General features: G+C 48.0%; 1 protein-coding gene across 1 annotated transcript in view; it reads right to left on the bottom strand.

The window, feature by feature from the left end:
- The window catches only part of LOC116986828 (copine-8-like), a 300,796-nt gene that overhangs the window by 133,480 nt on the left and 149,604 nt on the right, over nt 1-17,712 (bottom strand). The window contains exons 8-9 of the mRNA XM_033042550.1: nt 13,941-14,044; nt 11,501-11,605 (exon numbers count right to left, since the gene is read on the bottom strand). Of these exons, the coding sequence (XP_032898441.1) occupies nt 11,501-11,605; nt 13,941-14,044 (209 nt within the window). The remainder of the gene's footprint in view (nt 1-11,500; nt 11,606-13,940; nt 14,045-17,712) is intronic.

The following is a 17,712-nucleotide window of genomic DNA, read 5'->3' as shown; positions in this document are numbered from 1 at the left end:
AGGCGATTCGGTGGACGCAGACAAGAGACCCGGATGGTAGTTTGCCTCCCTGGTGCCAGGGTCAGGGATGTGTCTGAACGGGTCCAAGAAATCCTGAAATGGGAGGGAGAGGAGCCTGAAGTTGTGGTACATATAGGCACCAACGACATAGGTAAAAAAAGAGAAGAGGTCCTGAAAGAAGAATTTAGGGAGTTAGGTAGAGAGTTAAGGAGAAGGACTGCAAAGGTAACAATCTCAGGATTACTGCCTGTGCCACGCGACAGTGAGAGTAGGAATGGAGCGAGGTGGAGGATAAATGAGTGGATGAGGGACTGGTGCAGTGGGTATGGATTCAAGTTTCTGGATCATTGGGACCTCTTTTGGGGAAGGTGCGACCTGTACAGAAAGGATGGGTTGCACTTGAACTCGAGGGGGACCAATATCCTGGTGGGGAGATTTGCAAAGGCTACTGGGGAGACTTTAAACTAGTATGGTTGGGGGGAGGGACTCAAATTGGGAAAGCTAGCAGTCAGTGTGTGAGGCAGGAGGCAGAGAATGGTAGCACTCTGACCCAAAATGTAGAGGAGAGAGAAGAAAAAGACAATAAACAGAAAATAAGAGAGGGTGGGTTTCTTAAATGTGCATATTTTAATGCTAGGAGCATTGTAAGAAAGGTGGATGAACTTAGAGCCTGGATTGACACCTGGAAGTATGATGTTGTGGCGATCAGTGAAATATGGTTGCAGGAGGGCTGTGATTGGAAACTAAATATTCCAGGATTTCGTTGCTTCAGGTGTGATAGAATTGGAGGGGCAAGAGGTGGAGGTGTTGCATTGCTTATCAGGGAAGATATTACAGCAGTGCTTTGGCAGGATAGATTAGAGGGCTCGTCTAGGGAGGCTATTTGGGTGGAACTGAGAAATGGGAAAGGGGTAGCAACACTTATAGGGGTGTATTATAGACCGCCAAATGGGGAGCGAGAATTGGAAGAGCAAATATGTAAGGAGATTGCAGATATTAGTAGTAAGCACAAGGTAGTGATTGTGGGAGATTTCAATTTTCCACACATAGACTGGGAAACACATTCTGTAAATGGGCTGGATGGGTTGGAGTTTGTAAAATGTGTGCAGGATAGTTTTTTGCAGCAATACATAGAAGTACCTACTAGAGAAGGGGACCTCCTGTTAGGAAATGAGACGGGTCAGGTGGCAGAGGTATGCGTTGGGGAACAGTTCGGGACCAGTGATCACAATACCATTAGTTTCAATATAATTATGGAGAGGGTCAGAACTGGACCTAGGGTTGAGATTTTTGATTGGAGAAAGGCTAACTTTGAGGAGATGCGAAAGGATTTAAAAGGAGTAAATTGGGACATTTTGTTTTATGGGAAAGATGTGGAAGAGAAATGGAGTACATTTAAAGGTGAAATTTTAAGAGTACATAATCTTTATGTCCCTGTTCGGTTGAAAGGAAATAGTAAAAATCGGAAAGAGCCATGGTTTTCAAGGGAAATTGGACACTTGGTTCGGAAAAAGAGGGAGATCTACAATAATTATAGGCAGCATGGAGTAAATGAGGTGCTTGAGGAGTATAAAGAATGTAAAAAGAATCTTAAGAAAGAAATTAGAAAAGCTAAAAGAAGATATGAGGTTGCTTTGGCAAGTAAGGTGAAAGTAAACCCAAAGGGTTTCTACAGCTATATTAATAGCAAAAGGATAACGAGGGATAAAATTGGTCCATTAGAGAGTCAGAGTGGACAGCTATCTGCAGAGCCAAAAGAGATGGGGGAGATATTGAACAATTTCTTTTCTTCGGTATTCACCAAGGAGAAGGATATTGAATTATGTGAGGTAAGGGAAACAAGTAGAGTAGCTATGGAAACTATGAGATTCAAAGAAGAGGAAGTACTGACACTTTTGAGAAATATAAAAGTGGATAAGTCTCCAGGTCCGGACAGGATATTCCCTAGGACATTGAGGGAAGTTAGTGTAGAAATAGCAGGGGCTATGACAGAAATATTTCAAATGTCATTAGAAACGGGAATAGTGCCGGAGGATTGGCGTACTGCGCATGTTGTTCCATTGTTTAAAAAGGGGTCTAAGGGTAAACCTAGCAATTATAGACCTGTTAGTTTGACGTCAGTGGTGGGCAAATTAATGGAAAGGATACTTAGAGATAATATATATAAGCATCTGGATAAACAGGGTCTGATTAGGAACAGTCAACATGGATTTGTGCCTGGAAGGTCATGTTTGACTAATCTTCTTGAATTTTTTGAAAAGGTGACTCGGGAAATTGATGAGGGTAAAGCAGTGGATGTTGTATATATGGACTTCAGTAAGGCCTTTGACAAGGTTCCTCATGGAAGGTTGGTTAAGAAGGTTCAATGGTTGGGTATTAATGGTGGAGTAGCAAGATGGATTCAACAGTGGCTGAATGGGAGATGCCAGAGAGTAATGGTGGATGGTTGTTTGTCAGGTTGGAGGCCAGTGACTAGTGGGGTGCCACAGGGATCTGTGTTGGGTCCACTGTTGTTTGTCATGTACATCAATGATCTGGATGATGGTGTGGTAAATTGGATTAGTAAGTATGCAGATGATACTAAGATAGGTGGGGTTGTGGATAATGAAGTAGATTTTCAAAGTCTACAGAGAGATTTATGCCAGTTGGAAGAGTGGTCTGAAAGATGGCAGATGGAGTTTAATGCTGATAAGTGTGAGGTGCTACATCTTGGCAGGACAAATCAAAATAGGACGTACATGGTAAATGGTAGGGAATTGAAGAATGCAGGTGAACAGAGGGATCTGGGAATAACTGTGCACAGTTACCTGAAAGTGGAATCTCATGTAGATAGGGTGGTAAAGAAAGCTTTTGGTGTGCTGGCCTTTATAAATCAGAGCATTGAATATAGAAGTTGGGATGTAATGTTAAAATTGTACAAGGCATTGGTGAGGCCAATTCTGGAGTATGGGGTACAATTTTGGTCGCCTAATTATAGGAAGGATGTCAACAAAATAGAGAGAGTACAGAGGAGATTTACTAGAATGTTGCCTGGGTTTCAGCAACTAAGTTACAGAGAAAGGTTGAATAAGTTAGGGCTTTATTCTTTGGAGCGCAGAAGGTTAAGGGGGGACTTGATAGAGGTCTTTAAAATGATGAGAGGGATAGACAGAGTTGACGTGGATAAGCTTTTCCCCATTGAGAGTAGGGAAGATTCAAACAAGGGGACATGACTTGAGAATTAAGGGACAGAAGTTTAGGTGTAACATGAGGGGGAACTTCTTTACTCAGAGAGTGGTGGCTGTGTGGAATGAGCTTCCAGTGAAGGTGGTGGAGGCAGGTTCGTTTTTATCATTTAAAAATAAATTGGATAGTTATATGGACGGGAAAGGAATGGAGGGTTATGGTCTGAGTGCAGGTATATGGGACTAGGGGAGAATACGTGTTCGGCACGGACTAGAAGGGTCGAGATGGCCTGTTTCCGTGCTGTAATTGTTATATGGTTATATGGTTATTATAATGTTCACATATTCTGTTGTGCTGCTGGGAGTAAGAATTTCATTGTTCTGTTTTGGACATATGACAATAAAACACTCTTGACTCCTGAATTTGTGTGAACGGGTGATGGTCAACATGGACTTGATGGGCCAAAGGGCCGGTTTCCCGACAGTATCTCTAAAAAACCAGGACAAAACTTCCTGCTGTACTCGTGTGTAGAATTGGATCTCCCTTTGCTTTGCATAAACCACAATCCTCCACTGGGTCCTTTAATCTTATCACAACTTAATGGGTTTTATTCTCAGCTAGTGATATACTCAACTCCTTTTTGAAAAAAGTCTGTCAATTACACGCAAGATACTTTTACTGGGAAATTACTCCTTGTCTGCTCTTAATAAAGAACGATAATTCTTCACTTAATTTCCATTTTACTTTAAGCTTGCTGACTTTAAGGCATGCCTTATCTCCTTTTACATTTATAATCAGATGGCTGCACTGTGCAAGGCTGTCAATTCCTAAAATAATTGAATCTTTTGATCACCCTGTATACTTCGGCCCAAGCCCAGCGTTGGAGAACTCACAAGGGCAGCAGTGGAAACAAATTTAAATGTCAAATGCATGAAAAGAGAGATCTTTTCTTTAAGCTCTTCATCTCGATAAAGGCAGCAGTGGTAAATGATTCCATATATCAGCCCAAATAAAAACACTGTTTACTATTAAAATAATTGGGTGAACTTGTACAGTTTTAAATTTAAATAATGAATTATTTTTAAAAGATCGCCTGAGATAGACATAACAAGCTGGAGTAACTCAGCGGGTCAGGCAGCATCTTTGGAGAAAAAAAAATAAGTGCCGTTTCGGGTCGAGACCCTTCTTCAGTCCGAGAGTCAGGGGAAAGGGAATCTAGAGGCATGGAAAGGTACAGTGGAATGAGAAAAGATTTTGCAGGACTCCAGTCAGAGAGAGGAGGAGAACTTCTTCAAAGTAGGCATACCTTGAGGAAATTTTGTAGTGGAGCGCACATAATGTGTAGGAAGGTACAGCAGATGCTGGTTTGCACCGTAGACACAAAATACCGGAGTAACTCAGCAGGTCAGGCAGCATTTCTGAAGAATGATGTTTCGGGCTGAGATCCTTCTTCAGACTGAGAGACGGGGGACAAAAGATCACCTGTTGGCAAACTCCTTTTACAGTGCGTTTGTTATCTGTTGACTCCAGCAATCCATTGCCTTCAGATTCTGCCTCTCACCTACACACTGGGGCTTATTAACTTGCCAACCTGCATGTCTTTGGGACATGGGAGGAAACCGGAGCACCTGGAGGAAACCCATTCAGACAGCATTTTGAAGTGAGCGTCAAAAAGAGAGACTTGGCTTCCAAGAAATCAGGGCAACAATCTAACGGATTTAATAGACAAGGTTGCGTGATGTTGGTATGGATGTCTTCAAGATACTGATACCATGCAGATATCATGTCTGAACCTTATATCATGTACAATATATCCTGCTATCATATCTGACACAGGTCGACCAACAATTAACCGGCAACTGGTGGTCTGGCACCTGCTTTAATCCGGACAAAATTACACGAGCGCTTGAAATCCCACCCCAACCCCAGGAAGTCCCCCCTGAAAATGTGGCGCCGAGGCCGGATGAGGCGGCCGATCTCGACCTCATCAGGACTTCCACGGGTCGAATTTGCGCCCTGCAGCCAGGGCTCTGGAATTCCGAACCAGGCCGGGGCAGACAGATCCGTTCCCATAGCCGACTTCCGAGGCCGAATTTCCGGGTCGGTATCTCAGCTCCTTGGCAGCCGTTCTGGTACCGTTGGACTCCTCTCGGAGGATGTCACCTCTGTTAGTCCGGCAAAACGGATTATCCAGACAGGCTCTAGGACCAAGGGTGCAGGAAAATCAGTGGTGGACCTTTACCAAGCTGATATAATGCGTAATCCTGTCCAGCTATCATGATACCATCCTGATATCCTTTCTGATACCAACTGCCACATGCAAACCTTTTTTCATCAGTGTGAGTCCTCAAGATTGTATGCAATTAATACAGCTGGGAATAAAAATCACACCGGTTAAAATTCTGTTGATCTATCATGCAGAACAAGTAGATTTGCTAAACTCAAAAGCAATTACGGTGAGAGGGAAGCTTGCTGTTTATAAACCTATTAGTACAAATGCTCACGTTACTTGATTTACATTTATACATAATATTTCTCATTGATATTACTTATGAATATTTGTCTGGAAGTAACAAGATTGCCGAGTGGTGAAAGTGCGTTCTTCCATTATTGGCTGCAGAAAGCCTCTGTCTTTTTCTGTTGAAATAATGAATGCAAAATCTGTTTGCAAAGATTCAGACAAAGTGATCAATTCCGAGCAATAGATGGCAATCTCATTATCAAAAGCTTTCCCTTGGTGGCAATGCACCAAATAGAGGTAAAGATTGAAAAATGGAAACAATTTCACGCTCCCAGCTCTGAATTTTAAGCTGCCGCTGTCGGAAGATGAGATTAATGCACGATGGTAAATGATGCAATGCACTACTCAGTTAATTGCTTTCCGTAAAATTGGTAAAAATAGTCAATTAACTGAAATTTGCTTCTCCAGAAATTCTACGTGGCTTTTTTCCCCCTCAACACTTGTCAAATCAACTCTACTAATTCATTTGCAGCAGTCCGCGCTATTTGTCTCTGTCTACTTTGATCTCAGCAGCAAGGAAATGGAAATTTGTGACAGGAACACGGGCTAAATATTGTTTCATTACGGGTGGCACAGTGGCACAGCGGTAGAGTTGCTGCCTCGCAGTGCCAGAGAACCGCATTCAATCCCGACTACGGGTGCCGACTGTATGGAGTTTACACGTTCTCCCCGAAGGGTTTTTCCAGGTGCTCCGGTTTCCTCCCACATTCCCCCACAAATGTGCAGATTTGTAGATTAATTGACCTGTAAATTGTCCCTGGAGTGTCGGATAGAACTAGTGTACGGGGTGGATTGTTGATCGGCATGTACTTCGTGGGCCGACAACCTGTCTTGAAACGGAACGACAACCTGATGCAATGGGTTACGCTACGAGTATTGAACATTTAATCTGTGCGGCTGGGAGGGATTGCAAGGCAGGGATAGGCAAGTGGAGGGGTGATTTTAGACTTTAGAGATACAGTGCAGAAACAGACCCTTCGGCCCACTGGGTCCACACCAACCAGCGATTACCCCGTACACTCGCATATCCCGCACACTCGGGACAATTTACAATGTTACTGAAGCCAATTAATCTACAAACCTGCATGTCTTTGGAACGTGGGAGGAAGCCGGAGCACCCGGAGAAAACCCGCGTGGTCACAGAGAGATCGCACGACTCTACACAGACACCACCCGAGGTCAGGATCGAACCCAGGTCTCTGGCTCTGTGAGGCATCAGCTCTACCGCTGTGCCACTGTGCCTTCCAAGTCCTCAGCACCTGGCCTGCTGAGCTCCTCCAGCACTTTTGTTTGTTTTGGTCTGGTTATTCTACGCTGAGTTGAGTAGTTGCAGAAGTCTGGAATACATTGACAGATGGCCACAGTGCCACCGAGCGCAATGTGCAGAATGGTACTCCCCTCGCCGGATCACAATTCAATGAAAGATTGCAATGTAGTGCGTGGGTCTCAGAATGAAGCACAAAGTCCAGTGTTTTGAGAGGCACCTTTTATTATGTTCCTCCCGGTTGTAGGGAAGACCAAACAAGAGAAAGATGGCACCCAAACCCCTGCCTTTAAACGCTCTGGCTAAGGGCCGCCTCCGGATTGAACCACTCCTGTGCCGAGGGGTTCGACAGTATGATGGTACGACCCTTGGGAGCCGCCACAGGACCCCCCCCCCCCAGAACCAGAGGCGGGCGCACGACCCGGCTGGCCCGCGTGCGGAAGTTAGCCGGTCGTGGGGCTTGCGGAGGCATAGGTGGAGGGACAGGTCGAGGGACCGGCGGGAGGACAGGTGGAGTGACAGGCGGAGGGAGCCGTGAAGGGGGGCGCCCTCGAGGCCGAGGTTGGGCAACCAGCACCGGCTGGTCAATGTCCAGGTGTGCCGGCTTCAAACGGTCGATCGATACTGCCTCCGGCCGGCCCCCCATGTCCAGGACAAAAGTCGACTGCCCGTGTTCCAGCACTCGGAACGGGCCCTCGTACGGCCTCGGGAGTGGAGTCCGGTGGGCATCACGGCGCAGGAAGACGTATGGGCAGTCCCTGAGGGCTGATGGCACGTGTGGGCGAAATGTCCCATGGCGGGACGTCGGGACGGGTGCGAGCCTGCCAACTCGCTCGCGAATGCGCTTTAAGGTGGATGAGTGCCTTTCCTGCTGCCCCGGCGCCGACGGCACCAACTCCCCGGGCACCGTGAGTGGCGACCCGTACACGAGCTCCGCCGATGATGAGGCCAAGTCCTCTTTGGGAGCAGTCCGGATGCCCAGCATGACCCACGGCAACTCGTCCATCCAGTCCGGGCCGGAGAGTCGTGCCTTCAGTGCTGCCTTCAGCTGCCGGTGGAACCTCTCCACCAGACCGTTAGCTAGCGGGTGGTAAGCCGTGGTGTGGTGTAGCCGCACCCCCAGCAAGCGAGCCATGGCTGACCACAGCTCGGAGGTGAACTGTGGCCCCCGGTCTGAGGAGATGTGCGCCGGCACCCCGAAGCGAGCAATCCAGTGCGCGGACAACGCACGAGCACACGTAGCCGCCGCGTGAAGCGGTCCACCATTGTAAGAAGGTGGGTGATGCCCCGGGACGGCGGGAGAGGCCCTATACAATGTCTACGTGGAGATGGTCGAATCGCCGGTGAGGTAGACCAAACTCCTGGAGAGGCGCACGGACATGGCGCTGGATTTTTGCCGTCTGGCACGGAATGCAGGAGCGAGCCCAATGGCCAACCTGCTTGTGCAGACCGTGCCACATGAAACGAGCGGCCACTAGTGCCGTTGTCGCCCGGATTGATGGGTGAGCCAGTCCGTGGATCACCTTGAAAACCCTCCGGCGCCAGGTGGCAGGGACGATGGGGCGCGGCTGACCGGACGACACATCGCACAGGATTGTCACTCCCCCAGGACCGAGAGGGACATCCTCAAGGCGGAGGCCGGAGATGGCAGTCCGGTAGGCGGGCACCTCATCGTCCGTGAGCTGTGCCTCTGCCAGAGCAGAATAGTCAATTCTGGGCGCCACCTCGAACACGGCGTTGATAGCGGGGCGGGACAATGCGTCGGCCACCCGGTTCTCTTTCCCCTCGATGTAGCGGATAGATGTTGTATACTCCGAAATGTAGGCCAATTGCCGCTGCTGTCGCGCGGACCAGGGATCGGGAACATTCGCCAGGGCGAAAGTGGGCGGCTTGTGGTCCGTGTAGGCGGTGAACGGGCGGCCCTCCAGGAAGTAGCGAAAATGGCGCTCTGCCAGGTACAGAGCCAGGAGCTCGCGATCGAACGCGCTGTATTTTGTCTGCGCACGGTTGAGGTGCCGGCTGAAGAAGGCCAGGGGCCGCCAACCTCCGCCCGTCAGTTGCTCCAGCACAGCACCAACCGCCGACTCCGAGGCATCCACCGTGAGAGCAGTCGGGGCATCTTCCCGCGGGTGCACCAGCAGTACGGCCCAAGGGCCTCCTTCGCGCCGTCAAAAGCTGCCCCTGCCTCGTGGGTCCATTCAACGTTCTTGTTCTGCCCACCCGCCAGAAGTTGATACAGAGGCCGCATGATGTGGGCCGCGGATGACACGAAACGATGGTAAAACGCCACCATGCCGACAAACTCCTGCAGGCCACGCACCGTGCGTGGGCGGGGAAACCAACGGATGGCGTCGACCCTGTCAGGCTGGGGAACCGCGCCTTGCGCAGTCACGCGGTGGCCGAGGAAGTCAATCTCGGTTACACCAAAACGGCACTTGTTGAGGTTGATGGCCAAACCATGCTCGCTGAGCCGCTGACAGAGCTGCCGAAGGTGGGCGCAGTGCTCTTGCTGCGAGCGGCTGGCCACCAGGATGTCGTCCAGGTACACAAACACGAAATCGAGGTCGCGACAAACCCCGTCCATTAGGCGTTGAAAGGCCTGTGCTGCGTTCTTGAGGCCGAACGGCATCCGCGTGAACTCGTAAAGTCCGAATGACGTGATGATCGCCGTCTTGGGTACGTCATCCGGATGAACCGGGATCTGGTTATAACCCCGTACCAGATCCACTTTTGAAAATATTGTGGCCCCAGCCAAATGGGCAGTGAAGTCCTGGATGTGGGGTACGGGGTATCGATCCGCTGTTGTTGCAGCGTTCAGCCATCGGTAATCCCCGCAAGGTCGCCAGCCCCCGCTCGACTTAGGGACCATGTGGAGTGGGGACGCCCAAGGGCTGCTCGAAGGGCGGACGATCCCCAAGGTCTCCATTATGCGGAATTCCCGCCGTGCCAGGCGCAGTTTACCCGGCGGCAGTCGGCGTGCTCGTGCATGGAGTGGTGGGCCGGTAGTCTGGATAAAATGTACCACTCCGTGGCTGGGGGTCGATGATCGAAACTGTGGGGTCAGAATGTCTGGGAACGCGGCCAAGATCCGTGCGAAGCGGGAGTCCACGGACGCCAGGGGCCGTCCCACCGGTTGATACAAACGCGATGTGATCGGCTCCATCGTAGCGGCGTTGACCAAACGCTGACGCCTGACGTCCACCATGAGGGAATGCGCCCGGAGGAAATCGGCCCCGAGCAATGGCAGGGAGACGTCGGCAATGGTGAACCGCCACGAGAAATGGCAGGAGCCGAACATGATCGGAACCATGCGCACTCCATATGTGCGGATGGGGCTGCCATTCGCCGCGGTGAGGACGGGCCCCCGCTTACCGGAACGAATGTCGGCCAGCGAAAGGGGCAGGACGCTGAGCTCCGCTCCAATATCAACGAGGAAGCGGGTCCCGGAGCGCCAATCCCAGGCGAAAAGGCGGTGAATTTGGCCGGCCGCCGCGGGGACTATTGGCAGCCGGCCCAGGCGTTTCCCGGGAACGTGCACGGCTGGCGGCATTGTCGTGCTGCAGCACCCCAGCGCTGATGGAAATAGCACCAGCGCCTCATGTTGGTGTTACTTGGAGCTTGCCTGCTCCCGCTGGTGGTGCCTGCAGCTTCTCTGCTGATGGCCAGTGCGCTGACGTCATCAGGGCGCGCCATCCACAGCGCGTCGGCGCGCCTCCCGAGGGCCCTGAGGTCGGCAAACGAGGCGTCTGTGAGCTGCAGACGAATGTAGGCCGGCAGCAGATGCAGGTATGTATACTCGAACAACAGGCACGGCGTGTGCCCATCCAGGGAGGCAACCATCTCCTTTAGGAGGGTAGATGGCCGTCGGTCGCCCAGGCCCTCCATATGCAGGATCCTAGCAGCACGCTCCATCCTGCTTAGGCCATAAATCTGGAGCAGGAGCTCCTTAAGGCCGAGATACTTATCAGTGTCCGGGGGGGCTGCGAGGAAGTCCGTGACCTCTTCAACCGTGTCCTGGTCGAGGGCCCCCACCAGGTAATAGAAGCGGGTGGCATCGACCGTGATGCCCCGCAGGTTGAACTGGGCCTCCGCCTGCTGGAACCAGATGAGCAGCCGGGTGGTCCAGAAGTTGGGCAGTTTCACCGAGATCGCGTCCAGAGACAGGGCCGGGCCGGCCTGTGAGGAGGTAGGGCTTTCTCTTCTCTCCATCATGACGCCAATGGAGCGTCGGGGTCACCAATGTAGTGCGTGGGTCTCAAAAGGAAGCACGAAGTCCAGTGTTTTGAGAGGCACCTTTTATTATGTTCCTCCCGGTTGTAGGGAAGACCAAACAAGAGAAAGATGGCACCCAAACCCCTGCCTTTAAACCCTCTGGCTAAGGGCCGCCTCCGGACTGAACCACCCCCGTGCCGAGGGGTTCGACAGTATGATGGCACGACCCTTGGGAGCCGCCACAGCAGCTTCTTTTATCAACTGTGCTACCGAGGGACATGCGTAACTCATTGCCCACTTCATTACACCTTCTGCGGCCTCCGTGCCTGTGCACCTACCTGTCATAGTCACCATTGCAAAGAGCCCGGACAGGAATACAAAACTGTTGCCAGACGGGATTCAACGTATTCTTCACCACTTCTGTTTTGTGGCAAATCGTGAAGCTGCAAACACAAATATTAGTGAAATATGGATCGTCGAAGGCACAATTTATTGTGGAAAGGTTTGAAAGGCATTATGCCAAAAATTATTAGGACCTTGAAACATGTTCTTGAAAATAATGCATTTTCTTGAAAATAATGCATTTTCAAGATACTTTGCAACACACGGATTGATTTCATGATCTAGTTTGGAAATAGAACATCGAAAAATATAGTACAAACATGATGCCAAAATAAATTAATCTTGCTTGCCTGCACATGATAATTATCCCTCCATTCCACAATAGAACATAGATAAGTACAGCACAGAGACAGGCCCTTCTGCCCACAATGTCCATGCTGGACATAATGCCAATTTAAACTAATCTCCTGTGTCCGCATGTGATCCTCATCCCTCTATTCCCTGCATATCCACATGTCTGCCTCAAAGCCTTTCAAACACCACTAATTTATCTGCCTTCACCAACACCCCTGGCCATCATCTCTGTGTAAAACAAACTTGTCCCACACATCTCCTGTAAACATTGCCCCTCACACCTTAAACCCTGTCGCCTTTGACATTTCCACCCTGATTAAAAAGTTTCTGAGCGTCTACCCTATCTATGCCTCTCATCATTTTATGTAGCTCTAACAGGTCTCCCCTCAACCACACAGGAAACAACCCAAGCTTAATGCTAATGGAAGATCAAGTTAGATGTTAAATTTGTGTAATTCCCCTGAAAATGTTTATTTAGTATACAGCAAGTGCTTTCAAGAACCAAAGTATAGATGTGACTTTTACTTTGAAACAGTTAAGGTTTTGCTTTGGAAGCAACTACAACAGAAAACACCTGTTTCTTTGGACACAATGATGGATTTAATCATGAATAATTTGTGGCTTGCTTTGCTTTGCCAAGAAAGCACATCAACGCCTCTACTTCCTTAGAAGGTTTAGGAATTTCAACATTTCCCCAACTATTCTCACCAACTTCTACAGATGCGCCATAAAAAGCATTTTATCGGGATGCATCACAGCTTGGTTTGGGAACAGCTCCATCCAATACCGCAAGAAATTGCAGAGAATTGTGGATGTAGTACAGACTATCACACAAACCAACCTCCCTTCCATTGACTCCATCTACACTTCATGCTGCCTCAACAAGGCCACCAGCGTAATCAAGGACCAGTTTCACCTGGTCACTCCCTCTTCTTCCGTCTCCCTTCAGGCAAGAGGTACAGAAGTGTGAAAACGCACACTTTCAGATTCAGGCACAGTTTCTTCCCAGCTGTTATCAACTGAACCATCCTATCCCCATCTAGAGAGTGGCCCTGAGCTATTATCTACTTCATTGGAGACCCTCGGACTATCTTTTATCAGTCTCTACTGGATGTTTTCTTAATCCTAAACATGATTCCCTTTATCCTGTATCTGTGCATGGTGGATGGCCAGATTGTAATCATGTATCGACTTTACGCTGACTGGATAGCAGGCAACAAAAAAAGTTTTTCACTGTACCTCAGTACACGTGACAATAATAAACTAAACTACTAACTTCTCAGTACAAGATAGATCCATGGTACAGGCCTAACATTTGCATATTTTGGAATTAATCTACACCTCTGTTTCATTTCTGTGTGACTTGAGATGCCTATGCGACCAATGAAATATGCCTCCCATTAGAGTGATGTTGCTTGCTTTAACGTTTCTGCCTTTGCTGGCATCTTGCACAAGGATTATAATGGCTGCTCCTATAGGACTTGGCAAGTTACGGGCAATGTTTCACCCAGTGGCAGGTGGATGACTGCAAAGGGTTGGCAACATCTCCAAAGAGCCATTGCAACATCTGTGGTAGGATCGCACAGAGCCACATTATACCTGGATCCAGCAAATTGTTCATATTCCCTCCCCTATTAACATCAAATCCTGACACAACAAATCCTATTTGAAATGGTTCAATGGTGTTTTTATTGTCAAAATGCAAGCACACAGTGAAATTCTTTTTTTACAAATACTCCAGTAGAGTCATACCTAAGCACATCCCCGATTACCAAATTGCACAGAACTAGTCTACTGAGCCCGCATGCAAGAGACGCCATGTTATGCTGCCATTTCCAGAATCTAGTCTGTGCCCCAGGTATTGTGGGCGGCGCCCATTCCAGGTGAGCCCCAGGCTGCTGTGGGGCCTCCAGCCTTCCCTTGGATGTGTGGACCGACCAGCGAACCCCAGTATTACCACATACATTACAGAAAGCTATAGCCAGAAACAGCTACAAAGCCACAAAACACTATTCACCTTTTTATAGTCGACTTTTTAAAAAAGAAGTTTGTTAAATTCCACAAACTAAAAACAATACTTACGTTCCGTCTTCGTTGCTTCGATAAAAGACCATGAAGGGATCTGATTTTCCAAAGAAATCTTTCTTGTCCAGTTTATTGGCACAGAATTGCATAGTTGTGACATCCTGCAACAAAAAATAAAAGAGAATTAAAAAGCATTGGCTTTAATAGAGTAAAATTATTTTGGTTGGCTTCACTGATTATTTTCTCTCTTCAATGATCTCAAAGTTAGAAGAAAAATGCCCCTTGGGTGGTATTGCCTGTCTATCTAAACCTCCGTCATATTATTTGTGGACAATAATTAAACTATCATATTGGAGTGTAATTCTGTGGGGAAAGAAAATTGGAAAATATATGAGGTTATGCTGGGGAAATCAGGTTCAGGGCCACAATCGCGAAAACAGGCGAAGATCTCGGAGAAAACCCACGTGGTCACCGTGAGAATGAACAAACTTCGTACAGAGAGCACCCGTTGTCAGGATTGAACCCGGGCCTCCAGCGCTGCAAGCCCTGTAAGGCAGCAACTCGGCCGCTGCGCCACCGTGCCGCCCTACAGAAGTTGCTGCCTTACAGCGCCAGAGACCCGGATTCAATCTGACTACGTGTGCTGTCTCTATGGAGTTTGTAAGTTCTCCCTGTGACCACGTGCGTTTTATCCAGGAGTTCTGGTTTCCTCCCACACTCCAAAGATGCAGAGGTTTTGTAAATTGTAAATGGCTTCTGTAAATTGTAAATTGTACCCAGCGTGAGGGATGGTGTTAGTGTACGGGCTGATTGCCGGTTGGAGCCAACTTGGTGGACCGAAGGGCATGTTTCTGTGCTGCATCTCTGAACTAAACTAAAACTAAACACAAAATGATGGCGAAACTCAGCGGGTCAGGCAGCATCTCTGGAGAAAAAGGATGGGCGACGCTTTGCACTTCTTCAGACTGAAAGTGGAGGGGAGGGAACTGAAGTAGGAAAAGGCCAGAATCTCTTAAAAGGGTTGCAACCGAGTGCTGAACCTTTGAAATTAATCTTTGAAGAACTTCAAATTCTGACGCAGGGGTATTCATTGTAGACGGAGCCTGGAGCGTAAAGAGACTATTATAGTAATTTTAATGAAAACACTGAATTTAGACTTCATGTTTTAAAAAATGCAATATTTTAACTGGATAATTTTCCTGTCTTTCTGAACTCTCATTATATATTTTTTCTGGGCAATAATTACCCTTTCATGTTGAAGTATGATTCTTGTGCAAAGAAAATTGGAAAACATAATAAACAAAAATAGAATTTTGTTACTTCAGAATCAAATTATCATGCATTATTAAAGAATTGTAAACTAGAATCTGAGTTAAGCATACTAAAGTCTTGTGGCTCTGCTCCATAAACTGGCTCTATTTGCTGAATGCTTAGCTTTAGTAACATTACACTCTACGGCAGATTTCCAGACACTTAGCTGTCTATCCAGGTTGAGACCAGATAATCCTCTCCAAATGAAGACTCAAGGAACTTTGTGCGGCACAGTGGCGCTGTGGTAGAGTTGCTGCCTTACAGTGTCAGGCATCCAGGTTTGATCCTGACTACGGGTACTGTCTGTTGGCAGTTAGTACATTCTCCCTCTGACCATGTGGGTTGTCCCCGGATGCTTCTGTTTCCTCCCACACGTACAGGTTTGTAGGTTAATTGGCTTCGGTAAACATTGTAAATTGTTCTTAGTGTGCAGGATAATGTTAGTGTACGGGATGATTGCTGGTTGGCGTGGACTCTGTAGGCCGAAGGGCCCGTTTCCGCGCTGTATCTCAAGACTAAACTAAACTGCAGATGATGGAATCTTCAGCCAAACACAAAATGCTGGAGGAACTTAACGGGTCAAGGAGCATCTGTGGAGGGAATAGTTTAAGTTTAAAGATACAGCATGGAAACAGCCTCTTCAGCCTACCGAGTCCGCACCAGTTCGCACTAGTTCTATGTCATCCCACTTTCTCATCCACACTAATTTACATAGGCCAATTAATCTATAAATTTGCAAGTTTTTGGGATGTGGAGGAAACTGAAGCACCTGGAAGAAAGCCACGCGGTCACGGGTATAACATGCAAACTCCACACAGACAGCACCTGTGCAGCACAGTGGCATAGAGGTAGAGCTGCTGCCTTACAGCACCAGATACCTCTGCTCAATCCTGACCATGCAGTTTGTGCAGTTTGTAGGTTCTCCCTGGGACCACGTGGGTTTCATCCGGATGTTCTGGTTTCCTCCCAGATCCCAAAGACATGTGGGTTTGTAGGTTAATTGGCTTCTGTATATTGTCCCTGGTGTGTAGGGTAGATCTAGTGTTTGGATGATCATTGGTCAGCGTGGACTAGGCGGGCCAAAGGGGCTGTTTCCACTAAAACAAACTCTCAAGAGCAGATTTGTCTGCAAACTGCTAAATACAGAGCCATCTAGGAATTGTCAAGAGTCAAAAGTGTTTTATAGTCATATGTCCCAGATAAAACAGAAATTCCTACGTGCACCAGAATATGTAAACATAGCAGGTACACAAAAATGCTGGAGAAACTCAGTGGGTGCAGCAGCATCTATGGAGCGAAGGAAATAGGCAACGTTTCGGGCCAAAACCCTTCTTTAGACTGATGGGGGGTGGGAGGGGGCGGGGAGAAGAAAGGAAAAAGGAGGAGGAGGAGCCCTAGGGCTGAGGGAGGGCTGAGAAGGGGAGTAGACAGCAAGGGCTAACAGAATTGTGAGAATTCAATGTTCATGCCACCAGGATGCAGACTCCGCAAGCGGAATATGAGGTGCTGTTCCTCCAATTTCCGGTGGTGCTCACTCTGGCCATGGAGGAGGCCCAGGACAGAGAGGTCGGATATGGAATGGGAGGGGGAGTTGAAGTGCTGAGCCACCGGGAGGTCAGGTTGGTTAATGTGGACCATAAATGTAAACATAGCACACTGTAAACAATATAATGAACGGGAGAAAAAGCTCAGTGTATGTATATATGCATACATACTCACAAATACACCTATACATAGATCATATATATGATCACACATGCGTACGCTTGCGTAAGCACACATACGTACACACAAAAAATAAACAATAATAGTGTAATAAAAACAATAATAGTCTATGTAGTTCAGTGTTTAATAGCAGAGTGGCCACCACTACTATCATCAACTTCTACGGCAGAACATAATTTTAAAGGCTCAAGCAACACAGCAACACATCCCAAAACCCTTCATTAGACATTACTTTAGACTTTAGGTCGTGTGGAAACAGGTCCTTTGGCTCACTGAGTCTGCGCCGACTATCATCCCATATACGAGCAATATCCTACACAATAGGGACAATTTACAATGTTAACCAAAGCCAATTAAGTTACAAACCTGGACGTCTGAAATAGAGAGGAAACCAAAGCACCCGGAGAAACCCCAAGTGATTGCAGGGAGAATATACAAAGTTTGAGCAGGCAGCACCCGCAGTCAAGATCAAACCTAGGACTCTGGAACTGCAAGGCAGCAACTCTATTACTGCACCATGGTGCCGCCCTAATAGAAGTTTTATCGGACCAAATCAGGCACATGAGACTCAAACAAAGAAGACGCAGAGTGCTGGAGTTACTCAGCAGGTCAGGCAGCATCCCCGGAGAAAATGAATTGGTGATGTTTCGGGTCAGGATCCTTCTTCAGACTCAGTCAAGTAGGATAGCGAGTCAGAATATTTTTCCTAGCATGGAAATGTCAAAGACCAGGGTGCACAGATTGATGGTGAAAGGGACAAAGTTTAAAGGAGACGTGTGGGGTGAGTTTTGTT

The sequence above is a fragment of the Amblyraja radiata genome, chromosome 24 (genome assembly GCF_010909765.2).
Source record: "Amblyraja radiata isolate CabotCenter1 chromosome 24, sAmbRad1.1.pri, whole genome shotgun sequence".
In the NCBI taxonomy this organism is placed as follows: Eukaryota; Metazoa; Chordata; class Chondrichthyes; order Rajiformes; family Rajidae; genus Amblyraja; species Amblyraja radiata.
This window is presented reverse-complemented; position numbering and strand designations above follow the sequence as displayed.